Source organism: Aspergillus eucalypticola, assembly GCF_003184535.1.
Source record: "Aspergillus eucalypticola CBS 122712 chromosome Unknown BO83scaffold_19, whole genome shotgun sequence".
Lineage (NCBI taxonomy): Eukaryota > Fungi > Ascomycota > Eurotiomycetes > Eurotiales > Aspergillaceae > Aspergillus > Aspergillus eucalypticola.
The window spans coordinates 712,493-731,638 of record NW_020290293.1 but is presented as its reverse complement, the minus strand read 5'-3'; the positions used below and the strand labels follow the sequence as shown (position 1 = coordinate 731,638).

At 49.8% G+C, this 19,146-nt stretch overlaps 6 protein-coding genes across 6 annotated transcripts; 3 read left to right on the top strand and 3 right to left on the bottom strand.

The window, feature by feature from the left end:
- Nucleotides 1-379: 379 nt before the first annotated feature.
- On the bottom strand, nt 380-1,033 carry BO83DRAFT_317264 (uncharacterized protein; the record flags this gene model as incomplete). The annotated part of the gene is made up of 1 exon (XM_025527696.1): nt 380-1,033. A coding segment is annotated over one exon (654 nt), but the record flags the coding sequence as incomplete, so codon positions are not given.
- An 861-nt stretch (nt 1,034-1,894) lies between these two features.
- On the bottom strand, nt 1,895-3,338 carry BO83DRAFT_380097 (uncharacterized protein). Its single transcript, XM_025531671.1, has 2 exons — nt 3,112-3,338; nt 1,895-3,046 (listed from the first exon to the last, which is right to left on the bottom strand). Exons 1-2 carry the CDS (start codon nt 3,306-3,308, stop codon nt 2,059-2,061), a joined length of 1,185 nt encoding a protein of 394 aa, XP_025386308.1. The 5' UTR covers nt 3,309-3,338; the 3' UTR covers nt 1,895-2,058.
- Nucleotides 3,339-3,386: 48 nt separating this feature from the next.
- BO83DRAFT_380096 (uncharacterized protein) lies at nt 3,387-3,656 on the top strand. Its single transcript, XM_025531670.1, has one exon. The coding sequence runs from the start codon at nt 3,402-3,404 to the stop codon at nt 3,603-3,605; it is 204 nt and encodes a 67-aa protein (XP_025386307.1). The 5' UTR covers nt 3,387-3,401; the 3' UTR covers nt 3,606-3,656.
- A 1,924-nt stretch (nt 3,657-5,580) lies between these two features.
- BO83DRAFT_380095 (carnitine O-acetyltransferase CAT2) lies at nt 5,581-7,870 on the top strand. Its single transcript, XM_025531669.1, has 3 exons — nt 5,581-5,864; nt 5,925-7,587; nt 7,637-7,870. The coding sequence occupies exons 1-3, from the start codon at nt 5,828-5,830 to the stop codon at nt 7,767-7,769; spliced, it is 1,833 nt and encodes a 610-aa protein (XP_025386306.1). The 5' UTR covers nt 5,581-5,827; the 3' UTR covers nt 7,770-7,870.
- A 1,704-nt stretch (nt 7,871-9,574) lies between these two features.
- Nucleotides 9,575-12,064, top strand: BO83DRAFT_390722 (HET domain-containing protein; the record flags this gene model as incomplete). The annotated part of the gene is made up of 2 exons (XM_025532872.1): nt 9,575-10,141; nt 10,199-12,064. The coding sequence occupies 2 exons, from the start codon at nt 9,575-9,577 to the stop codon at nt 12,062-12,064; spliced, it is 2,433 nt and encodes an 810-aa protein (XP_025386305.1).
- A 4,627-nt stretch (nt 12,065-16,691) lies between these two features.
- On the bottom strand, nt 16,692-18,705 carry BO83DRAFT_439043 (putative serine/threonine-protein phosphatase). The gene is made up of 3 exons (XM_025536141.1): nt 17,916-18,705; nt 17,341-17,831; nt 16,692-17,274 (listed from the first exon to the last, which is right to left on the bottom strand). Exons 1-3 carry the CDS (start codon nt 18,418-18,420, stop codon nt 17,020-17,022), a joined length of 1,251 nt encoding a protein of 416 aa, XP_025386304.1. The 5' UTR covers nt 18,421-18,705; the 3' UTR covers nt 16,692-17,019.
- Nucleotides 18,706-19,146: the final 441 nt, after the last annotated feature.

Here is a 19,146-nt window from a genome sequence, read left to right as displayed (position 1 = left end):
GATTCAAAGCACACTTGCTTGGAAAGTGATTTCCGTAGCGCTCATGGAAAGTGCACCATATAGTATTCTTATCAGCAGCATCAAGTTGTTCTCTCTCATACTGAGTAGAGGTATTTGTTTGACCTCTACCCCGACCGGGGGGTTCGCCGCGTCCACGACCACGCCCGCGTCCGCGGCCACGACCACCACGATCATTTCCTCGAGTATTTGTGTTGGTGTTGTTGTTGCTGGTGGCGCCCTGAGGCTTGTTATCAACCGAATGAGTGGTTAGTTGAGAGAACTGGTTCTTGCGTGTATATTCAAACTGCGTGAATTGGGCATATACTGATGACAGGATCGCGTCTTCTGTCAGTGTCATGTACTGGTTTGTAATGAACGGCTGCAAGGCAGGAACGTCCTGAATCGCTGTGAAGAACTGCAGGAGTTCAGTATGATCGTCGATGATCTTGGTGCCGCGTAGCTCATTGAGGGCGTCCGCGTAGCATGTAAGAAAGGTCTCTTGACTGCTTGTACCATTGTAGCGAATAGACGCCCATTTATTATACAAGCGAACGACCGTAGCAAAGTTGGAGGTCTCATATGCTTCCTGGAGAAGGACATATGCCTCGAGTGCAGATTCACAGTTTTGGAAACGCGATGCGGGACTGGCCTCGCATGTAGTACCGAGAATCACAAGTATAGAGTAATTCAGCTGTTTCCACTTCTTGCAATCAGAATTGTATGTAGTAAGCAAGGTTTGGTTACGCTGTCTGGCCTGCTCAATGCTGCGTTCCAGCTGTTGTTGAGTAGGTAAAGGGCCACCCTCACCAGCACGGACAGCCAGTATTCTCATATTCTCATCTTCCTCTTCCGAATAAAGAGCTGGTTCTTCTGGAAGAGTATATTTGCCCTGGAGCAGGTCCCACGCGTCCGGATTTTTGGAGCGTAGGTAGTTTCGTAGGTTCCTTTGCCATGTTAACCAGTTCGCCTGGCCTTTGAGCTTAGGAACGTCTTTAGTGACGTCGATATCGAACGGGTCTTTGGACGGCGTCATTGTAAGGGTTCGGCCACGCCGCTCGCGTGGTGGGAGGTTTGGTCGGTCGGTAGATGCCAAGCCTGGATGCCAAGCCGGCTAGATCGCCGCGGAGGCGTGTGGCGCGCCGATTTTGGGGCGTAAGAAGCCTTAACTATGTAGATAATAGTGTACGACGCGTAGAAATGATGGAATAACAGGGGATACAAGTATCTTGTGATCATTTTTCGCCACGAGGGCTCATAACCTGTGGAAGCAATATGATGATATTGTGTGTGTGTCCAGACTAACTAGCTAACTACGCGAGGAGGTGACTGGGTGGCTAGGTGACTAGGTCCGAGATCACGTGATCTCCTTCCACACGTCTCGTACGTCTACAGTTATTTCGGCGAAATACACCGATTCTGCGTCCAAGAGTGCAGTGTAGCCTTGGGAGCTGTTCACAATTTCCTAATGAAGTATCAGGCATATGTCTGTGCAGTCCGGCTGGTAGGGCAATGAGAAAAGTACAAACCTCAGAGTCTCTCTCCATGAAAATTTCATCATCTGGTAAGAAACGTTGTGGCAAACCGATATCGACTTTGTTGTACCTCGACGACCGATCCAGAATCATTTGAGGGGGGAAAATATATATCTCATAGCCGGGGCACCGGCTCGACTAGTGATGAAAAGCAAGGGACAACACTAGTGACAGCGCAAGATTTCGTCATCAGGACGGATCCTTACCCTTTATGTCCCACTCAATGGATTGGATGTTACACTGTGAGGGCCATGAGTTCCCATTTCTGAGTGCGGTTCCCATAAGAAGCCACCCGCGCTGAAGGAAAGGGCGGAGAGCCTTATAATCGCATGTCGACAAGAAGATAAAAGTTAGTGTTCAAATTCGGCTTCAGCCTCGTGGAATAAATTTTGTGTTACAGTGAAGCATGGCAAGATCCTTGCCATACTATATAAAGCGGACCAGATCCTAGCCTGGTGCGCATACTATTATACATCTACCATATCATACACAAGTCAAACATTCAAACATCCAAGATCACGGATCATTAGAAGGTCTTCCGTGTAAAAGCCATATAAGCCTTCCAAGGGAGCTTCCAATCCGACCGGAGAAGTTCAGGCTGGAAGATATCGAAATCGTGACTCTCTAGTCTATCCAGCCACAGCCGCGTTCCAACGGCCGGCATGAACACACCAAATGCACGATTGACCTCCTGTAGTGGGGTCTCGTTCTGGGATTGGAAATCATACTGATGATCCTCTTCATGGCCGTGCTCAAACTCATGCCCTGCATCCTGCCCAGCACGAATATTGCTCAACATCTGCTGCACGGTAATCAGGTGATCGCTGGCCCGAGTGGCAACCGTGAAAACAGCATCCCGTAATCCTGGTGCCTCACTGCCCAGGCGGAACACCTCTTCTTCTTTTACCCCAGCCTGCGCCATTACATCCAATGGCAGCATTACGGCTCCCTGCTTTGCTCCTCCGGCCATTGTCGTACCAGCCTGGTCAGGACGCTGAGTCGATGCGCCCGGGAATGCCACCAGTGGCAAGCCACGGAGTACAGCTGTGATACCGGCTGCCTTTCCAATATGCGATGCCACATGGTCCGCCGTTACGGATGTCATGGGCAGTGCTGAGAGTGTCAAGTAGAGCAAGGTCGAATAGGTGCTTTCCGCATAGGATTCGAGGGCAGCGATATCAGGGTACGGGTCGTTGGTAAGAGTCTGCTCGCGGGCATTGATCATTCTGTTCAGCCAGCCTTTGCTAATACGCGCCCGACCTTGCGTTCGTTCGGTGAGGTCTGAGATGGCCGAGGCGAGGAGAATGGCAATAGGTTCTTTCGGGGGAGACCCGGATAGTGTTTTGGCCATTGCATCGCGCCAGAATTGAAGGCGCATAAGCCCGATCGTGTGGGATGAGGTGGTATCAGGGATTAGGGAAAGAGAGACATTAAGAGCTCGAAGAGCGATGTAAAAGGTTTGCGCAGTTCGGGGAATGAAGGTACTGAGGGTATAGGAGGGACGGTCATATTGTCTGGCATGAACATAGACTGTATTAGATAGGTCGCCAGTTAAGATGGGTAATGCGAAAGACTTTACAGAAGAAGATTCGAGCAGTATTTCAGTGCTGCTTGCACTTCAGCTTCACTTGCTCCGGTCACTGGGGCGGCGACAGCGCGAGAGTGGCTGAAACGGCGTACTTGTGATCGCTGCACCTGTTGGCGGGATATGCTGCATCGAAATAGCGATTGCTGGGTTATGCGGCCCGACCGGATGACGTTCTTGGATAGAGACATTTTGAACCCAAGAACTCTCACTAGTGGCCGGGATAATTATCAATATGATTAGTATTCCCGCAGTGAGCACTGGTTTCTTCCCCAAAGCGGTGGATGCCGGCATTACCTCGCTCCTGTCACGTGCTTGACAGGGCCGTGTTGGGACTGGGCCGAGTCATTCTGATCTTCCGTGGGGTATCGGGCATATGTCACTTTTTGATGTTGATTGCCGGTGAAGTGAGTATACAGTCTGATCGAATCGCTGTAGCACGATCAATGAGAGAAGATATATATTATGAGGACCAGAGCATCATGTAGAGCATCTTATTTAGGATGCGGTATGCAGAGCGGTGAAAGCACTTGCAACGCATTTGCCCGAGGTCACCAATAACTACTACATACATAGTATCACATACATAGTATCATAACACTACTTAAAAGGACCACACTTTCGTATTTCAAAACCACATGGTGCATTCAGCTTCAAAGCAAATAGTCTACTATGCGTTATCCACCGAAATTATGTGTGCCAGTGACGCAACGGCGTAAAACAATCCTGCTAGTCATGGGACCGTTGTCTCAAGTGGAGATGCCGATGGAAACCTAAGGGTCAGTAGTAGTCTGGTCTGGTCTGTTCTGGTGACCGAGTGTCCCCGACCGAGGGATTCACCTCCTACGTCCAGCAACTCCCCCGCATTTCGCTCTCCTTGCGGCTGGACCATCGATTGCCCCGGCTGAGTTGCGGCGTCGTATAATGACGTGTCTCCGAAGATGACATCTAAATAAGTTCCAGTTAAGCTTCCCACTAGATCTCTGCCATAGAACATTCATAGAACTTGGTTTCGAAACTGCCCGGTAGGTTGTTGCCGCTGTTCCTCGAACGGACCGAGGCTGGCTGGCGGCGAGTCCGGGGCAATTCATAATCTTACTAGCCTGTACCGCCCTGATTGAATGGATCTCATTACCGCTAGTAATCCTGATACTGTAAACAAAACCTCCATCCGTTCACCCTTTGGGTGACGGCGAATAACCTAAGGTAGTAGCTGTTAGACTACCACTTACCGCCGATGTTGCATGTGCATTCATGGCTTCCCTGCTCAAGTGGGTCCGAGCATCTGTCTACTATGTACTCTATTCTCTTCTCGCAGAGCTCTCTCAAACACTTCGGTGCTTTCCAACTACCAGGTTCACAGCTAATCCGGCATCCACAATCCTCGAGGAAGAGCACTTCAACTCCTACAGGAAATGGCCACTACTACCCTATTACCAATCGGTGACATATCTGCCCTGTTAAGGGGAAATAGAACTTGGATCCTCATTTACCGCTTGGCTAGCTCAGGATCTCATCTCCAGTCTGTTCTTCCTACTCCATACAACCGACCTGCGGACTGATGCTGAGTGATATGCAGATTCCATTACTATGTGACTCTTCAAAGTCAATACCCATGATGATTCCCATACTCAAGAAACCAAAATACATCAGCACATAAGTCAAGCCAATCTATTTTATCCCGGATACGACTTGGTACGAACAACACTCGGTACTTTGGTACTCGACCCGTGCGGATGGTCTTCGGGGTCATCCGCTGTTGGATCTATTGTAACGGGGAAAGCGAAGCAACGAGTTCCTTACTGAAAGGTATATTATCCTAGTATCTCGAAAACGAATGGCATCAGACTGAACGAACCCTGTAGGATAGTGAAAGCAAGACATCACCATCTCGCATACCGGAGGATTTGAATCGTCGGAGAAATGCCTCGAAACAACAAAAAGGCTTTCTTACATCTCATGGGAGGGATAGTTCAGTGGCGATCAGAAGTTAGAAAGGCGGCAACGAAGCTGTTGCGGGATCCGTGGTCAAAGGGAGAGACAATGTAGCTTAGAAGATGCTGTCATAGCAGCAAATAATGTTTAAAGCTGTACAACTCTAGTTGGATTATCGAAACCGTTCGGTACCCCATGGGGTTGGTGCCAGAACCAAAGCATCAACTGTGAAGACTTAAGAGGCATTTTAGTGATGGCTCGAAATTGGGTCAAATCCGTCCCCACCGGCCCAAATTAAGTTCCTCGGCGATCCGGTTGACCACATTACCCATATTACCGTCACATACGCGGCATCCCCACCCAACGGGAAAGATCCACCTCAACCATGACAATACGTGACCATTCAGCAGTCGGCTGATCCTGGCTTCCATCCAGCCGAGGTATCTTTCCTGCTCTTGATCTTCAACTCGCTCTCTTATCTCATGTGGCCTTTCTCCCTGCTACTTTTTTAGCTCACGCTCCTCTCCTCTGCTTTATTCCTTCTGCCTAGCCATCTCTAACTCTTCTTCTCTTTCTCATCTTCCCCCCATCCCTTCACAACCGCGAGGCATGTTCGCGGCTTCGAGCAGAACCCGTCTCTCCACTCTCCCCCGGACCCGTCTCTCCCCCGCCAACTCGCTCCTCGCCAGATCTGCCGTCGTAAGCCTGTTCCCATACCACCAGAATTCGTGATTAATATCGGCTAATTGTGATTTCTACCGCTTAGACACCCATAATGGCACCCCGTCGCAAAGCATCTTCGATCCCTGAGGGTAAGCAATCACATGCGAATCCGATTCGAGATCCGTTATTGACACGTTGTGGATGGATAGGCTACAAAGAAGATCTCTCCAAAGGCAATATGCTCAGATTCGAAGACTCCCTCCCCCGCCTGCCGGTACCCTCTCTGGAAGAAACGGGCCGTCGCTACCTCAAGTCCGTCCACGCGCTGGTCTCCGAGGCCGAATATGAGCGCACCAAGAAGGCCGTCGACGCCTTTGTTCGCCCGGGTGGTGAGGGTGAGCCCCTGCAGGAAAGGTTGCTCGCCCGCGCCGCCGACCCCAAGGTTAAGAACTGGCTTCTTGAATGGTGGAATCACGCCGCATACCTGGGCTACCGGGACCCTGTCATCCCCTACGTTTCCTACTTCTACTCCTACCGCGACGATCGCGCCCGGCGGGACCCCGCCAAGCGCGCCGCCTCGGTTGCTACCGCCGCTCTGGAATTCAAGCGCCAGGTCGACGATGGCTCCTTGGAGCCTGAATACATGCGCGGCCAGCCCATGGCTATGAGCACCTACCAGTACATGTTCAACTGCTGCCGTATCCCTGGTGACAGTGTCGATTACCCCCAGAAATTCCCGGCTCAGGACAACGAGCACATTGTGGTCGTGCGCAAGAACCAATTTTTCAAGGTGCCTTTGACCGTCAACGGCAAGCGCCTGAACAACTCTGAGCTGCAGCGCCAGTTTGAGCGCATCTACGAGGTTGCCCAGTCCGCTCCGGCGGTCGGCGTCTTGACCGTCGCTAACCGTGACCTGTGGGCCGACGCACGGAAGAAGCTGCTGGCTGCGCACCCGGCCAATGAGCAGGCATTGCGGGACATCGAGTCGAGCGGGTTCCTTGTCTGTCTGGACAATGCCACTCCCGTCACGCTGGAGGAGCGTGCTCATCAGTACTGGCACGGTGATGGTACCAACCGCTGGTTCGACAAGCCGCTGCAGTTCATCATCAATGACAATGGCACCGCTGGGTTCATGGGCGAGCACAGCATGATGGACGGCAGCCCCACCCACCGCCTGAACGACCACTTGAACAACCTCATCTTCAACCACAAGATCGACCTCTCCGAGCAGCCGGTGCGGTCTGACCTGCCCGACCCTCGTCCCATCACCTTCCACCTGGACGGCCCGGTACTGGAGGCCATTGATGCTGCCAACAAGGAGCACCGCCAGCAGATCTCGTCGCACGAGCTCCGGGTCCAGGCTTACCAGGGCTACGGCAAGGGTCTTATTAAGAAGTTCAAGTGCAGTCCGGATGCGTACGTGCAGATGATCATCCAGCTCGCTTATTTCAAGATGTACGGCAAGAACCGCCCGACTTACGAGTCTGCCTCGACCCGCAAGTTCCAGGAGGGCCGCACAGAGACCATCCGCACGGTGTCGGATGAGAGCGTTGCTTTCTGCAAGGCCATCAGCGACCCTGCCGTGCCCCGCGAGGAGGCTGTCCGTCTACTCCGCTCAGCACTGGCCGCCCACACGAAGTACACGGCGGAAGCCAGCGATGGCCGTGGTGTGGACCGCCACCTGTTCGGTCTGAAGAAGCTGCTGCGTGAGGGTGAGAAACTGCCTGCTCTCTATGAGGACCCCGCATTTGCGTACAGTAGCTCGTGGTACCTATCAACCAGCCAGCTGAGCTCGGAGTTCTTCAACGGCTACGGATGGAGTCAAGTGATTGACGACGGATTCGGCATCGCTTATATGATTAATGAGAACAGGTAAGCTCCCCTACCCATAATCATTGATCGTTGCTGACTAGTGCTTTAGCTTGAACTTCAACATTGTGTGCAAGCGCCTTGGCGCAGAGCGCATGAGCTACTATTTGAACGAGGCGGCATCTGATATGAGAGACATGCTGATGCCAGACTTGGCTGCCCAGAGCGAGAAGGCCAAGATGTAAGATAGATAGATACCTATATACCAGCGATACACTTTATTTCAGACCACAATGGAGGATATACACGTTCATAAAGAGCAGATAGATGAATTGTTGAACACACATGTCCAGAAGCATCTGAAACAACACAGTAATATATTTCTGCAACAGCCGATAGAATGATGCAGATATCGTAACATATCAGCTTGGAGATATTTCCTTGGCATACCAGTATATTAATTCCTCCCTTCTCACCACCTTTTTATCGTATCTATAAATCGAATAAATCTATGATGTCTTACTAATCTTGTATGTGATTCTGTGCTCTGACAGTGTTATAATGATTAGGCTGACAGATTCTGAGCCATGCAAGGTACAGACTTTACAATACACTGGATCCCTGCTCACGTCGGAGTCAAGGGAACGAGGCCGCAGACAATGAGGCAAAGCAGGCGGCGGAATGTAAGACTGGACCGGGATAAGAGATAATCTGGCTCGTATTGCTACTAAGAGAACCATTTGCAGGAAGTTCTAGAATAAATATATCAAATAGTAGAAATCACAGTAAACTGGAAATCTTACTGTGTGCCTAGTTAAGGTCTTTTTTAAGAAACTTTGACGTATTATAAGGACCTGCCAAAAGCGTATAGTATAACACAATTATATATGTATAAGTGTGAATGGCGGTGGTCACATGACCGGAGGCCACCTCATCCTTCTCCCTCTGGCTGCATGTCTCTTCCTGTTGGCACGTATCTCGAGCCATCCAGTTGCCCCCATAGCTGAGAAGAAGTGTGCGTATAAGTAACTTAGTTCTAGATTCTTTAGTCAGCGGAAGCCAAGTACTTAAGCATGAGAAACAAATATCTAACTTCGACTTGCATGCTAGAAACTTCTCTGGACACGTGCTTGCTTGTTACCGGCTTTCTCGGGCCGATGTAAGCCCGACGAACCTCTCTCCGATACCACGCCTCTAGGCCGATCATATCACCCTTAGCCGTAGACACAGTATGAAGAAAAGCGATTCGTTTGCTCTCATATTATCACGCTGGTGAGAGCAAAGCATTGGGACGCGGATCGTCGCAATGATAAGCATATCGAAAATCCAAATCTTCCAATCACACGGCATAGTCAATTATATGACTGGCTGACTAAAGGCAAGCTGGCACATCCTTGTCCTCCAGCCGTGCCAGCTCATCATTACATGCGCCTCAAATCACTCGGATACTTGTCATCACTTGACCTGTGCTACACACAACAGGCTGCGGTTGTTTTACGGAAACATATACAGCGAGCTCTTTGAAGAGTTTGACTAGGTCAGAATGCCCGGTCCTCCCAAAACATGTATCAAGAAACGTTTATAAAACTTAAAAAGACCGGAGAGATGGCAAATACAAGATACTAAATCAAGCGGAGGACGAAGTTGACTTAACCAATACTACAAAACGGAGTTTGCGGGCAGACACCCAGTAGGACCGTCATTATCCGAGTCTGTATCAAGAATCGGAGGGGTCATGACACTGGCAAATCTCATATGCCATGTTGGACGAGAGAACATGCTAAGTTTTCCACAGTATTATCTTTACCGCCTTACCATATAGGTCAGCAGGGGCTGTTTTTCCGTCGCCGGTGTAAGGTGGGGGTGGAGCTGACATCTTCGAAGTTGTATGCCCGGCTCGGACTGGCTTAAGAATTAGCCGCTTTCACCTACGCTTCTGGGCCTCTTCGTAACCTCTCAGATTATTGAGATCTGTTTCTTTAACCAAACTCAAATGCTGTCTACCAGAGACCAATACTGGCCTGTCGCATAAGCCATACATTCGCAAAAGATGTCTTCAACGCGTGAACAAGTAGCAAATATAATCAATAGCCCGTTTATTTATTCACTACTTCCACCAGAGCCCAACATTACGCGGATGATTCGCCTTTTGCCGAATAGAGATAACGGCGCCCCGATTCAATGCGAGCTTTTCAACTACAATTTATCACAATCGGACGAGGAGCATCTTTATGAAGCACTTTCCTATGTTTGGGGAAGTCAAGACAGATCTCGTTCAATCATTCTCGATGGCTATATGCTCCCTGTTACTGAAAATCTTCATACTGCATTGTTGCATCTTCGAAGCAAGCAGCTAGAAAGGATACTATGGATTGATGGGATAAGTATAAACCAGGACGATGACGGTGAGAAGAGTAAGCAGATCCCACTCATGCGGATGATCTATGCACAAGCCAGACGCGTTGTTGTCTGGCTAGGAGACGGCAAGGAATATGGAGATAAAGCGCTTAAAGTGCTCGGTTCTCTTGGCAGAAAACGGAAATCAGAGCCAATAAATGAAAGAGATCGTGAGCAATGTGAGAAGTTGCTACAACGGGACTGGTTTCGCCGTATCTGGGTAAGGTGATAGCCTATTATTCACATAAGAGTATTGCTAATGATGTGGACTACTAAGGTATTGCAAGAAGTTGGTGTCGCGCAGTATATTTCTATCATGTGTGGCTCTGTTCAGGTGAATGGACACATTTTTTGTGAGGGCCTGGATAACCTGAAGCCTTCTTCTGCGCTCATGGCTAAGATAAGCCCGGTTTCTTTTCTTATTAAAGAAGCACTTTTCCGGTCACATGATGGGCATCTTTCTGACCCTACACTTTCAATTGGGGAGCTTGTCAGCATGTACCGCAATCACAATGCAACAAAACAGCATGACAAAGTCTATGCATTACTGGGCTTGAGTGCAGACTCGGATAGTGCTGCGTTGGTCCCAGATTATAAGCTTCCTTGGCATGAGGTCTTCAGGCAAGTCACGCAACATGTTTTCCCGAGATGTTCTGTGGAAATATGCTATGGGTCAGAAACAGCTATTGTCAAAGGTAAAGGATGGATTCTGGGTTACATCTATTCGATCAGTGACTCTTTCAAGGACAGTCAACAGACTTTCAGAGTTGTTTTCAATCAGATTTGCCAGAGGCTAGGATATCATGATAGGTGGGAGGCTGAATGGAGTCTACAAGCTTCTGGAGAGTTACTTCAAGATGGTGATATTGTCTGTCTTCTCGAAGGCCAGTCACAGCCAAGTATACTCCGGCTATGTGTTGATTACTACACAGTGGTAACACCGGTTGTGAAACCTAAGCAACAGGCACAGAATACCGAGGATAATGTGACGGTCGGCGAGAGCTGTTCTGCACATGGTCTGTGTGATATTATTTTAGGCTGGAAGGTATCTCAGTCGGAGGACAAGGCTGAGTCAACAAACCTATTAAGGCTTGTTGAAATTGCGCCAAACTACTATAAAAAACATTGTATAGACGAGCGAAGCCTAAACCATACAACATCTGCTATGATAGATGCTGCTATGCAGTCATTACAACTGGGAGTTTCTGGAAAGAGAGCACTGGATAATGTGATTTCCGAAGGCAGGGTAAAAGGCGTGCATACTGATTCCCGTCTCTCGCAGAGTGATGTCAAAGTCTCCCAAGGTTTAATAACTGCAATTAATACAGCTTTGTGGCAAGAGCATGAGAACCCCTATGCCTGGAAAAAGGTGCTCGCACTTGCAGTACAGGATACCCAATTGCATGGATACAGTATTGCAAGCATTCTCCTGCAGCGTCTACGGGAAATGATACTGGTTTCTGAAGAGGTGGCCAAGGCGGCTGCAGCAAATCAGGGAGCATATGCACATAGGATTATGGGGCAGCTTCTTGAACATCATGGAGACAGGCTACCAGTGTCTGAAGAGGTGGTCAAGGCGGCTGCAGCAAATCAGGGAGCATATGCACATAGGATTATGGAGCAGCTTCTTGAATATCATGGAGACAGACTACCGGTGTCTGAAGAGGTGGTCAAGGCAGCTGTAGCAAATGAGAACATATATGCATTTAAGATTATGGGGCAGCTTCTTGAACATCATGGAGACAGACTACTGGTGTCTGAAGAGATGGTCAAGGCAGCTGCAGCAAATCAGGGAGCATATGCATATAGGATTATGGGACAACTTCTTGAATATCGTGGAGACAGGCTACCAGTGTCCGAAGAGGTGGTTAAAGCAGCTGCAGCAAATCAGGGAGTATATGCACCTGAGATTATGGAGCAGCTTCTTAAATATCATGGAGACAGACTACCGGTGTCTGAAGAGATGCTCAAGGCAGCTGCAGCAAATAAGGGAGCATATGCACATAGGATTATGGAGCAGCTTCTTGAACATCATGGAGATAGGCTACCGGTGTCTGAAGAGGTGATCAGGGTGGCTGCAGCAAATCAGGGAGGCTATGCACCTGAGATTATGGAGCAGCTTCTTGAACATAAATGGAAATAGGCTACTGGTGTCTGAAGAGATGGTCAAGGCAGCTGCAGCAAATCAGGGAGCATATGCACATAGGATTATGGGGCAGCTTCTTGAACATCAATGGAAATAGGCTACTGGTGTCTGAAGAGGTGGTCAAATTGACAGCAGAATAATGGAAGCGGTCTACGTGGAGTCTGGCAACAAGGGTTGCTGGAAAGCTTGTCGTTTATACTTCTATTTCTCGTATTTTCTAGTCTCTTTGCAGGATCTGGGATGGCTAGGGGTTGATTACGGAAGAACTCTCCAGTGCTTTTCGGATGATTCCCCAATTGTGTCAGTTTGTTAACCTCATACTATTCCCGGATATTACGGAGCTGTACTTCACTAGTATGACATCACGTTGCTGCGGTGTCATTCGGTTGCGGGCAGCGCTATTGTGGCAAGAATATAGATTGCTGGGTCACGTTGTTAGAATACCTGTTATTACCGTACAGCAACTGATAGATTGAGATATGTCGTTCCACCCCGTTCTATAATTGGCTTAGCTTGGTTTCACCTCGGTGTTGTTGAAACATTCAATGAGCATAAGTGGTGACTCCGATATCCGGAATTGTAATATCTGGTATAAGAATATGAATCGAATTGACTTGAAGTGAATCCCTACATTGTGTACTTTTCTGTCTCTTTGCTACTGCTTTCATTGCTTCCATATCTTTCTGTAACCCTGATTTAGCATGTCTTCCTGCGGCTAGCGATTTTTGTTCACCTACTAGTCCAGCGCTTCTTCTTCTTCTTCTTCTTTTTTTTTTTTCGTGCTGAACTAGATGCTGATCCCGACCTAGACCAGGAACATGTGAGCTTATTGAATGGAATGTATCCTCATGTAACATAATCAATATTATTACGTATTATGATCCTCATGAAAGACTACAAATTAGGGGCGCGCATTGTCAAGAAGGAACTGCATGGCCTCGGGCCACCCTGAATCCACCATTTCCAAAACAGTCTGTCCTGTCTCATCGTGCTGCGTGAGATCAGCTCCGCCTCCCTTCTTAACTAGCAGGTGCAACAATGGCAGATCCCGATACTCAATCGCCTGCATGATAGCATTCCAGTGCCGGTAAGTTTTATTGGGGTCAGCACCCTTCTCAAGCAGAAGCTCAATCATGGAAAAGTCACGATTGATGGTTCGGCGGATCGCTTTGACGAGAGGGAGATGCTCGCCGGGGGCATTTGGATCGGCACCACCTTCCTCCAGCAGGAACCTCACAATATCGTCATGTCGCTCTCGCAAGGCTGTAGTGAGTGGGGAGAAGACGCCACCATTTTTATACTCGACACTGGTCCCAGCAGCGAGCAGCAGTTTGATGCTCTCAAGCTGGTTGGCAAGCACGGCCATCTCCATGACGCCCTTGTAAGCAGAGAGATCAGGGACCAGCGGAAGCAGTTTCTGAAGCAGAGCTGGAGACCGCACGGCCATGCATACAGGCCAATCCTGCCCACGTTGAGCGGGGTTGGCGCCATGTGCGAGCAGGTAGCTTAGCATTTCCGACCGGTTCTCGCGGATGGCCGTAGTCAGTGCAGTATGACCTTGTGCGTTGCGGTCATTCACGTTCGCGCCTCCCTGCTCAACCAACCACTCCAGGGCAGCAGTGTTGTTGACTTGCACGGCCAGCTCTACGATTCCAGGTGGATGAAAAAGATCAGCTCCAGCCGCGATCAAGACAGGTAGGAAATGGAGTCTGTTATGGGTGATACATTTCCAAGCGGGATACTCGGATGCCATGACGTTTGGGTCCGCACCGTGCTCCAGCAGCAGTGTCAGGATGTCGGCCCGATTGTCACGAATGGCAGAGCAGAGGGGCGTGTAGGTACCGTCCTTCTTGTCATTTGGATCGAGGCCGACCTCCAGCAGGGTGCGAACGGCTTCGATATTGTTCATGCTGGTCGCCTGTTCCATGAGACCTGGGGTCTTTTTGATGTCGGCCCCGCTATTTAACAGAAGACGCAAACATGCTGGCCGGGAGATAGCTAGCCATAGGACATGCTCGGGTCCAGGGAGATTCGGATTGGCGCCGTGTTCGAGCAGTGTCGTTACGACGGCAATCTGCTCGGTCTGCACCGCCTCGTTGAGTGCTGTTCTCCCTTGACAGCCCTCCTTGTTTGGGTCGCTGCCGGCATCTAGTAAGAGGGTGATTAGCTCCGGTGGCGCCTGTTGTTTGATAAGCTCGACAAGCACTGTGCTACCGCTTGGCGTTTCAGTATTTGCATTGCCACCATGCGCAAGCAGCAGCTGCACCATATTGAGCTTTCCCTTCGCCAGTGCACGACTCAAGGGAGAGTCTTGTCCCGGCTCCGATACATAATTGGAATCGGCGCGGTACTTCAGCAGCAAGTTCGCTCCGTCGACAAACGACTCATCCACTGCGACAAGCAAGGGCGTCTTTCCCTGCCGGTCCGGTTCGTTTGGGTTGGCACCAAACTGCAGGAGCAGGCGCATCCCCTGAAAATTGTGCTGGTGCACGGCCTCGTTGAGCGGATGGATATGCTCCCCAAGATTGGGCGACACTCCACTGTCCAACAACTGCTCTAGCAACTTGTGGTTCCGTCCCCGGACGGCGGAGGCTAACGCACCGCGTAGTCGTGTCGCACTAGCTCCACTGTTTCGGCTAGGGGTGCGATGTAGCGGGCCAGCGGATGACTCGTATAGCCGGTGATATGTGAGGGTATCCCCAGATATATTATCGTCGAGAGGCGTGATAGTTTCCGCTTGCGGCTCGCGCGAGCTCGTCCGCACAGGATTCCCAGTCAGTCGCAGAGGCTGAGAGCGGGAATTAACTGGGGGCATTGAAAGATGGTCCTGGCCATTGTCATTTGCGATGAGGAGGGAGTCAAGCGACAGCACGGAGGAGAGTATGTCATCGGCATTGGACTGGGGATTTTCTATCGCAACCGAGAGTTGTACTTGGGACTCTTTGGGGGGCACAGAGGGGACTGACGCGGATGACAACGAAGTGGCCACCTCCTTTGATACCTTTTCTAGAGATTTAGCCATGTTGATGCCCATTACCGACCGACCTTTAGCCATACGGTCCAGTGCGGCAGCCAGCCCGGCGTAGCCAATGCCCACCGATTCCTCCATAAATGGCTGTTCGCCAAGAGACCAGTGAAAGGCGAGGACGCTGATTTGAAGTGTTTCGGTTGTCTTTTTCAATGACTCGCGGATGCGGTGCAGTTCGAGGCTTGGGCGATTCCATCCGCGTTGAAGCCTGCCCAGGGCGCCACGATGTTCATACTGAATGAGTTTGGTCACGACCTTGTCCAGACTCTGGAAATCGCGGTACGCGGCCATGAATTTCTTCGCCACCTCCTCCACGATCATATCGGGCAGAGCGCGACCGGCAGCAGTGGATTCGGTGAGACCCGCATCAATGGCCCATAGAGCACGACAGGTATCTAGGAAAGTTTGTGATAGTTCACGAAAACCGTCCGGTAGGTCGTGCTCAGTGCTGAGATAGTCCAGCATATGCACCGAAATGCGATTGCCTAGCTGAGTGGCCTGAGCCGAGACGGTGAAAACGGCCTTTTGAGCAGCCATTGCGTTTGGAGAAGCCAATCTGGTAAGAAATGAAGATAAGAACGGGTTAAAGGGGGAGAGGAGGAGCCTCAGACAGCATCGATAGATGATACTAAAAGAAAAGGAAGAGAAAAGGATTTGGAATCTTTAGAGGGGGTGGGTGAAGGAGGACCAGGAGTCGTCCGCGAGCTAATAACAAAAAAGAGGGTCATGGTGGTGAAGGAACCAACCATCAGGCAGGTGCAGCAGCGATACCTTTCACTAATCCTGCCCAGTTGGGATGATGAATGGATGTAAACTTCGGCGGACTCAAAAGGCTCCCCTGGATGGTGAGAACTAGAGGAGTGGGACCTTCGGCCCAGACCGAGCCGGCTTGAGCCTTCGAGGACAGTGTCTTGGAGTATTGAGAGGATAGCCTCTTTTGGGTCCCACTCGCCTGCTTTAGGTTCACTCATGTGGAGTCCGACGGCCTCGAGAGGTGTGAAATGACTGGGGGAGACATATCGGGTCGCAGTTTCGCAATCTCATAAGCCGGTTCCAATCCTTGGAGGTTTCGAGAGGGAGGCTAAGTTCAAAGGCTGACGCAGGAAGGTCAATGGGAAGTTCAGCTGGGTTAGGTTTAGCACGGAGCCAGGAGTCAATCTAGACGGTTTACAGGTAAGTGGTAGGATAACTACGTAGTAGTAGTAGATAAGTAGCCCATTCTCCCGAACTGCTTCCCGCCCCATAGGTTCTCATTCACCCTTACTGTACGTAGCAGTATCATGTACACTAGTAGGTAGGTAAAGCAAGCCCCTCAAGCATCAGTTCGATGCCTCAGCCTTTTTACTACTGGATGAATTTGTTCCGAGAGCCGCTTCAGGCCAAGAGGATCTATCACTGGCTATTCGGAGCAGACAAAACCACAGATGCCATCCCTCTTCCACCCATCTTATCAGAATCAGAACATGCGGGCCGTGTTGTGAAACCAACAAAGTAAGATTGCGCAATCGAAGGGCGGCGGAATGCGGGGCCGGGCTGGGTCAACAGAAAGTCCGGCTCGAACAGGTATAAGAATACAAATTGGATTAAATTGATTATCAGAAAGTAGTATACTATATCCCGCGTAGAGACAGATTTACCTATATAGACAAGCACACCATCATATTCTCGGCAACCGGCCCATGCAATAAACAAGCCGAAACTCCAACCCCGATGCTCCACATGCAGAAACAAGCGAACAGAAGATGAACCATGAATAAATACACCACCCCTACCAGATCCAATTCAATCCAATCAATCAATCAATCAATCCTAGTCCCTTCAAGCCAGCAGAGAGATAAAGAGAGAAAGATGCAAACTATGCAAAGTTGTATGCAGCGACGAAATTCTATACATGACAAGACGGAACAGAACAAATGTCACTCAATCAGGGTAGGTAGTTGTTACACCTGACCTGGATGATATTCTGCTCTCCAGAGGAGCTAATCACGAAAGCGGTGAGTTTTCCGCCGGCGATACAGCCGGTGTCAATACCCTTTGTATAGGTGTTGATGTTGAGGGCTGTTTCGGAGTCGTGGCCGTAGATGACGGTGGTAGCTTTGACGGCACCTGCATCTTCGTCGTCGTCTTTGTTCGAGCTTTTAGAGCTTGCATAGCCGACGGATTGGTGCTTGTTGAAGAACTATACTGTTATTAGTATCATTGTCTTAAAGCAACATAGTACGGAAAAATTATAAGGGGGACTAACCTTAGTCCACATCATACCATCCCGCTCTGGGCTAGGCATATGGGTGTCCAAATCGATGGTCAACATATTCATCACGCTATACGGGTCCTGATGATTCAGATCCACACCCGGAATCAGTCCCCCATGCACGACCGCAACCTGTCCCATGGTAGGAATCTGTCCCACGTTGAGAATAACTGGGCAGGCGTCTAGCCAGTCTGCTTGTTCGTCTGACAGGACACGCGCGAGATCACGTTCATTCTTGGCCTGCTCTGTAGACTGACCATCGAGGTATTGATCGGAAGAGGTATCAATTAACGTCTGAGCTTCGATCATATTGTGGCGCATAACAAGGACGCGATCTTCGTTGTTTCCGCGCACACATGACGCGGAATACTTTCGGGCGAAATCGACAACGTCAGTGCTGTTGGGGCCCTGGCTAATCATGTTTCCAGTAAAGATGAGGTGATCGTTGGTCGGATCGAAGAGGAGTTCTTCAAGGAGGCGGTCCACTATCAACAAGTTTGTATGTCAGCGATCCATGCATGCATTCAAATACCATGAACTGCATCAAAGGGAGTGAAAAGGGGGCATACACTCTGCCATGCATCCCTGCACATCACCCACAACAATCAGCCGTTCCTCCCCCTCAGGCAAAAGCTCCTTATCCAACTTTTTCACCTGCACAACATCATCAAACCCGGGAAAAGCGTTCGTTCCAAACCATCCACCCACTTCCTCCTTCACCTCTGGATCTAGCGCCCGCAACAACGACGCATGCTCCGCTAGCCGCGGAGAGAGGATATACAGCCATCCCAGCAGACACGTTATGACAAGGATCAAGTACACCACGACATAGCGACGGAAGCGCGGCGCAGTGACAATAGACAGGAAGACTTGGACGACTCGGGACGGTTCAGAGGGCTGGTCGGGGTTGGTGAGATGGGAGTATTTGGCGTTAGTTTGCCATTCGTTGCGCACGTAATCGATCAAGGGTCTTGTGTAGCGCTTAATGCGACCCGTAGGGTGGGGAGAGAAGCGGCCATCATCAGAGGTATCGGAGGAGTATTCGAGGCTTTCGGTGTCGTGATAATTGTTCATATTGAGAGGCGGACAAGTGTTGTTTTGTCTGATTCCGGAGGACGAATGTGGGGGGGAGAGGTTGTTGGTGATGTTGAAGGGAATGTTAAATCAGGAATAAGGCTATGGATAATGGACGCAAAGCAACAGAGAAAAGGAAAAAAAGAGAGAAAGGGAAAGCAGCGACGATCAGAACCGATCGACAACACGGCCTTCGTTGTGGAATGGCAAGGGAGGACACAGTACGGGCCCAGCCGCGTCGGTGAAAGAGAGATAATGAAATGGCCCCAGATGGCGGAATGGAGCGAAGGACCCAAGATGTGGAAGGGACAGAGTTCCCGCAGTCTTGTGACGCCTTACTCGAAACATGAGTGTTTCCCTGATTTAACCATTTTTGGGTTAGTGCTAGGGTGCCGTCCCTCTTGGCCTGAGCACCACTAGTCCGAACATGGTTTAGGTGTTCTATTCTGGGCAGGCGCGACTCGTCAGGGTCCAAATCGAGCATTCAATGCGTATTATTCTTACTCAGTGTGCGAGGCTGAGCAGATAGATAGCAGTCGGGATAAAATGAATAAAATAGTTTTCCAGGCTCCGGAGTGGTGTTGCTATTTCGTATACCAAGATAACCGCATTTTGGTTTATCCAACACTTTATAAAGTATCACCCGTTCTATATGCAAATAATATGGACATACATCATCTTAAGTGTCAAGGGAAAATTAAAGGATTTTGACCGGACTGGATTGTG

Coding starts and splice junctions, on each gene's coding strand:
- BO83DRAFT_380095 (XM_025531669.1), top strand. CDS start 5,828: ATGGCACCCCGTCGCAAAGCATCTTCGATCCCTGAGG. Junction 5,865..5,924: donor AGCATCTTCGATCCCTGAGG/GTAAGCAATCAC, acceptor GTGGATGGATAG/GCTACAAAGAAGATCTCTCC. Junction 7,588..7,636: donor TATATGATTAATGAGAACAG/GTAAGCTCCCCT, acceptor CTAGTGCTTTAG/CTTGAACTTCAACATTGTGT.
- BO83DRAFT_439043 (XM_025536141.1), bottom strand. CDS start 18,420: ATGAACAATTATCACGACACCGAAAGCCTCGAATACTCCTCCGATACC. Junction 17,832..17,915: donor GCAGGGATGCATGGCAGAGT/GTATGCCCCCTT, acceptor ACTTGTTGATAG/TGGACCGCCTCCTTGAAGAA. Junction 17,275..17,340: donor ATGGTATGATGTGGACTAAG/GTTAGTCCCCCT, acceptor ATAACAGTATAG/TTCTTCAACAAGCACCAATC.
- BO83DRAFT_380097 (XM_025531671.1), bottom strand. CDS start 3,308: ATGTCTCTATCCAAGAACGTCATCCGGTCGGGCCGCATAACCCAGCAA. Junction 3,047..3,111: donor TACTGCTCGAATCTTCTTCT/GTAAAGTCTTTC, acceptor TGTTCATGCCAG/ACAATATGACCGTCCCTCCT.
- BO83DRAFT_380096 (XM_025531670.1), top strand. CDS start 3,402: ATGCCGGCATTACCTCGCTCCTGTCACGTGCTTGACAGGGCCGTGTTG.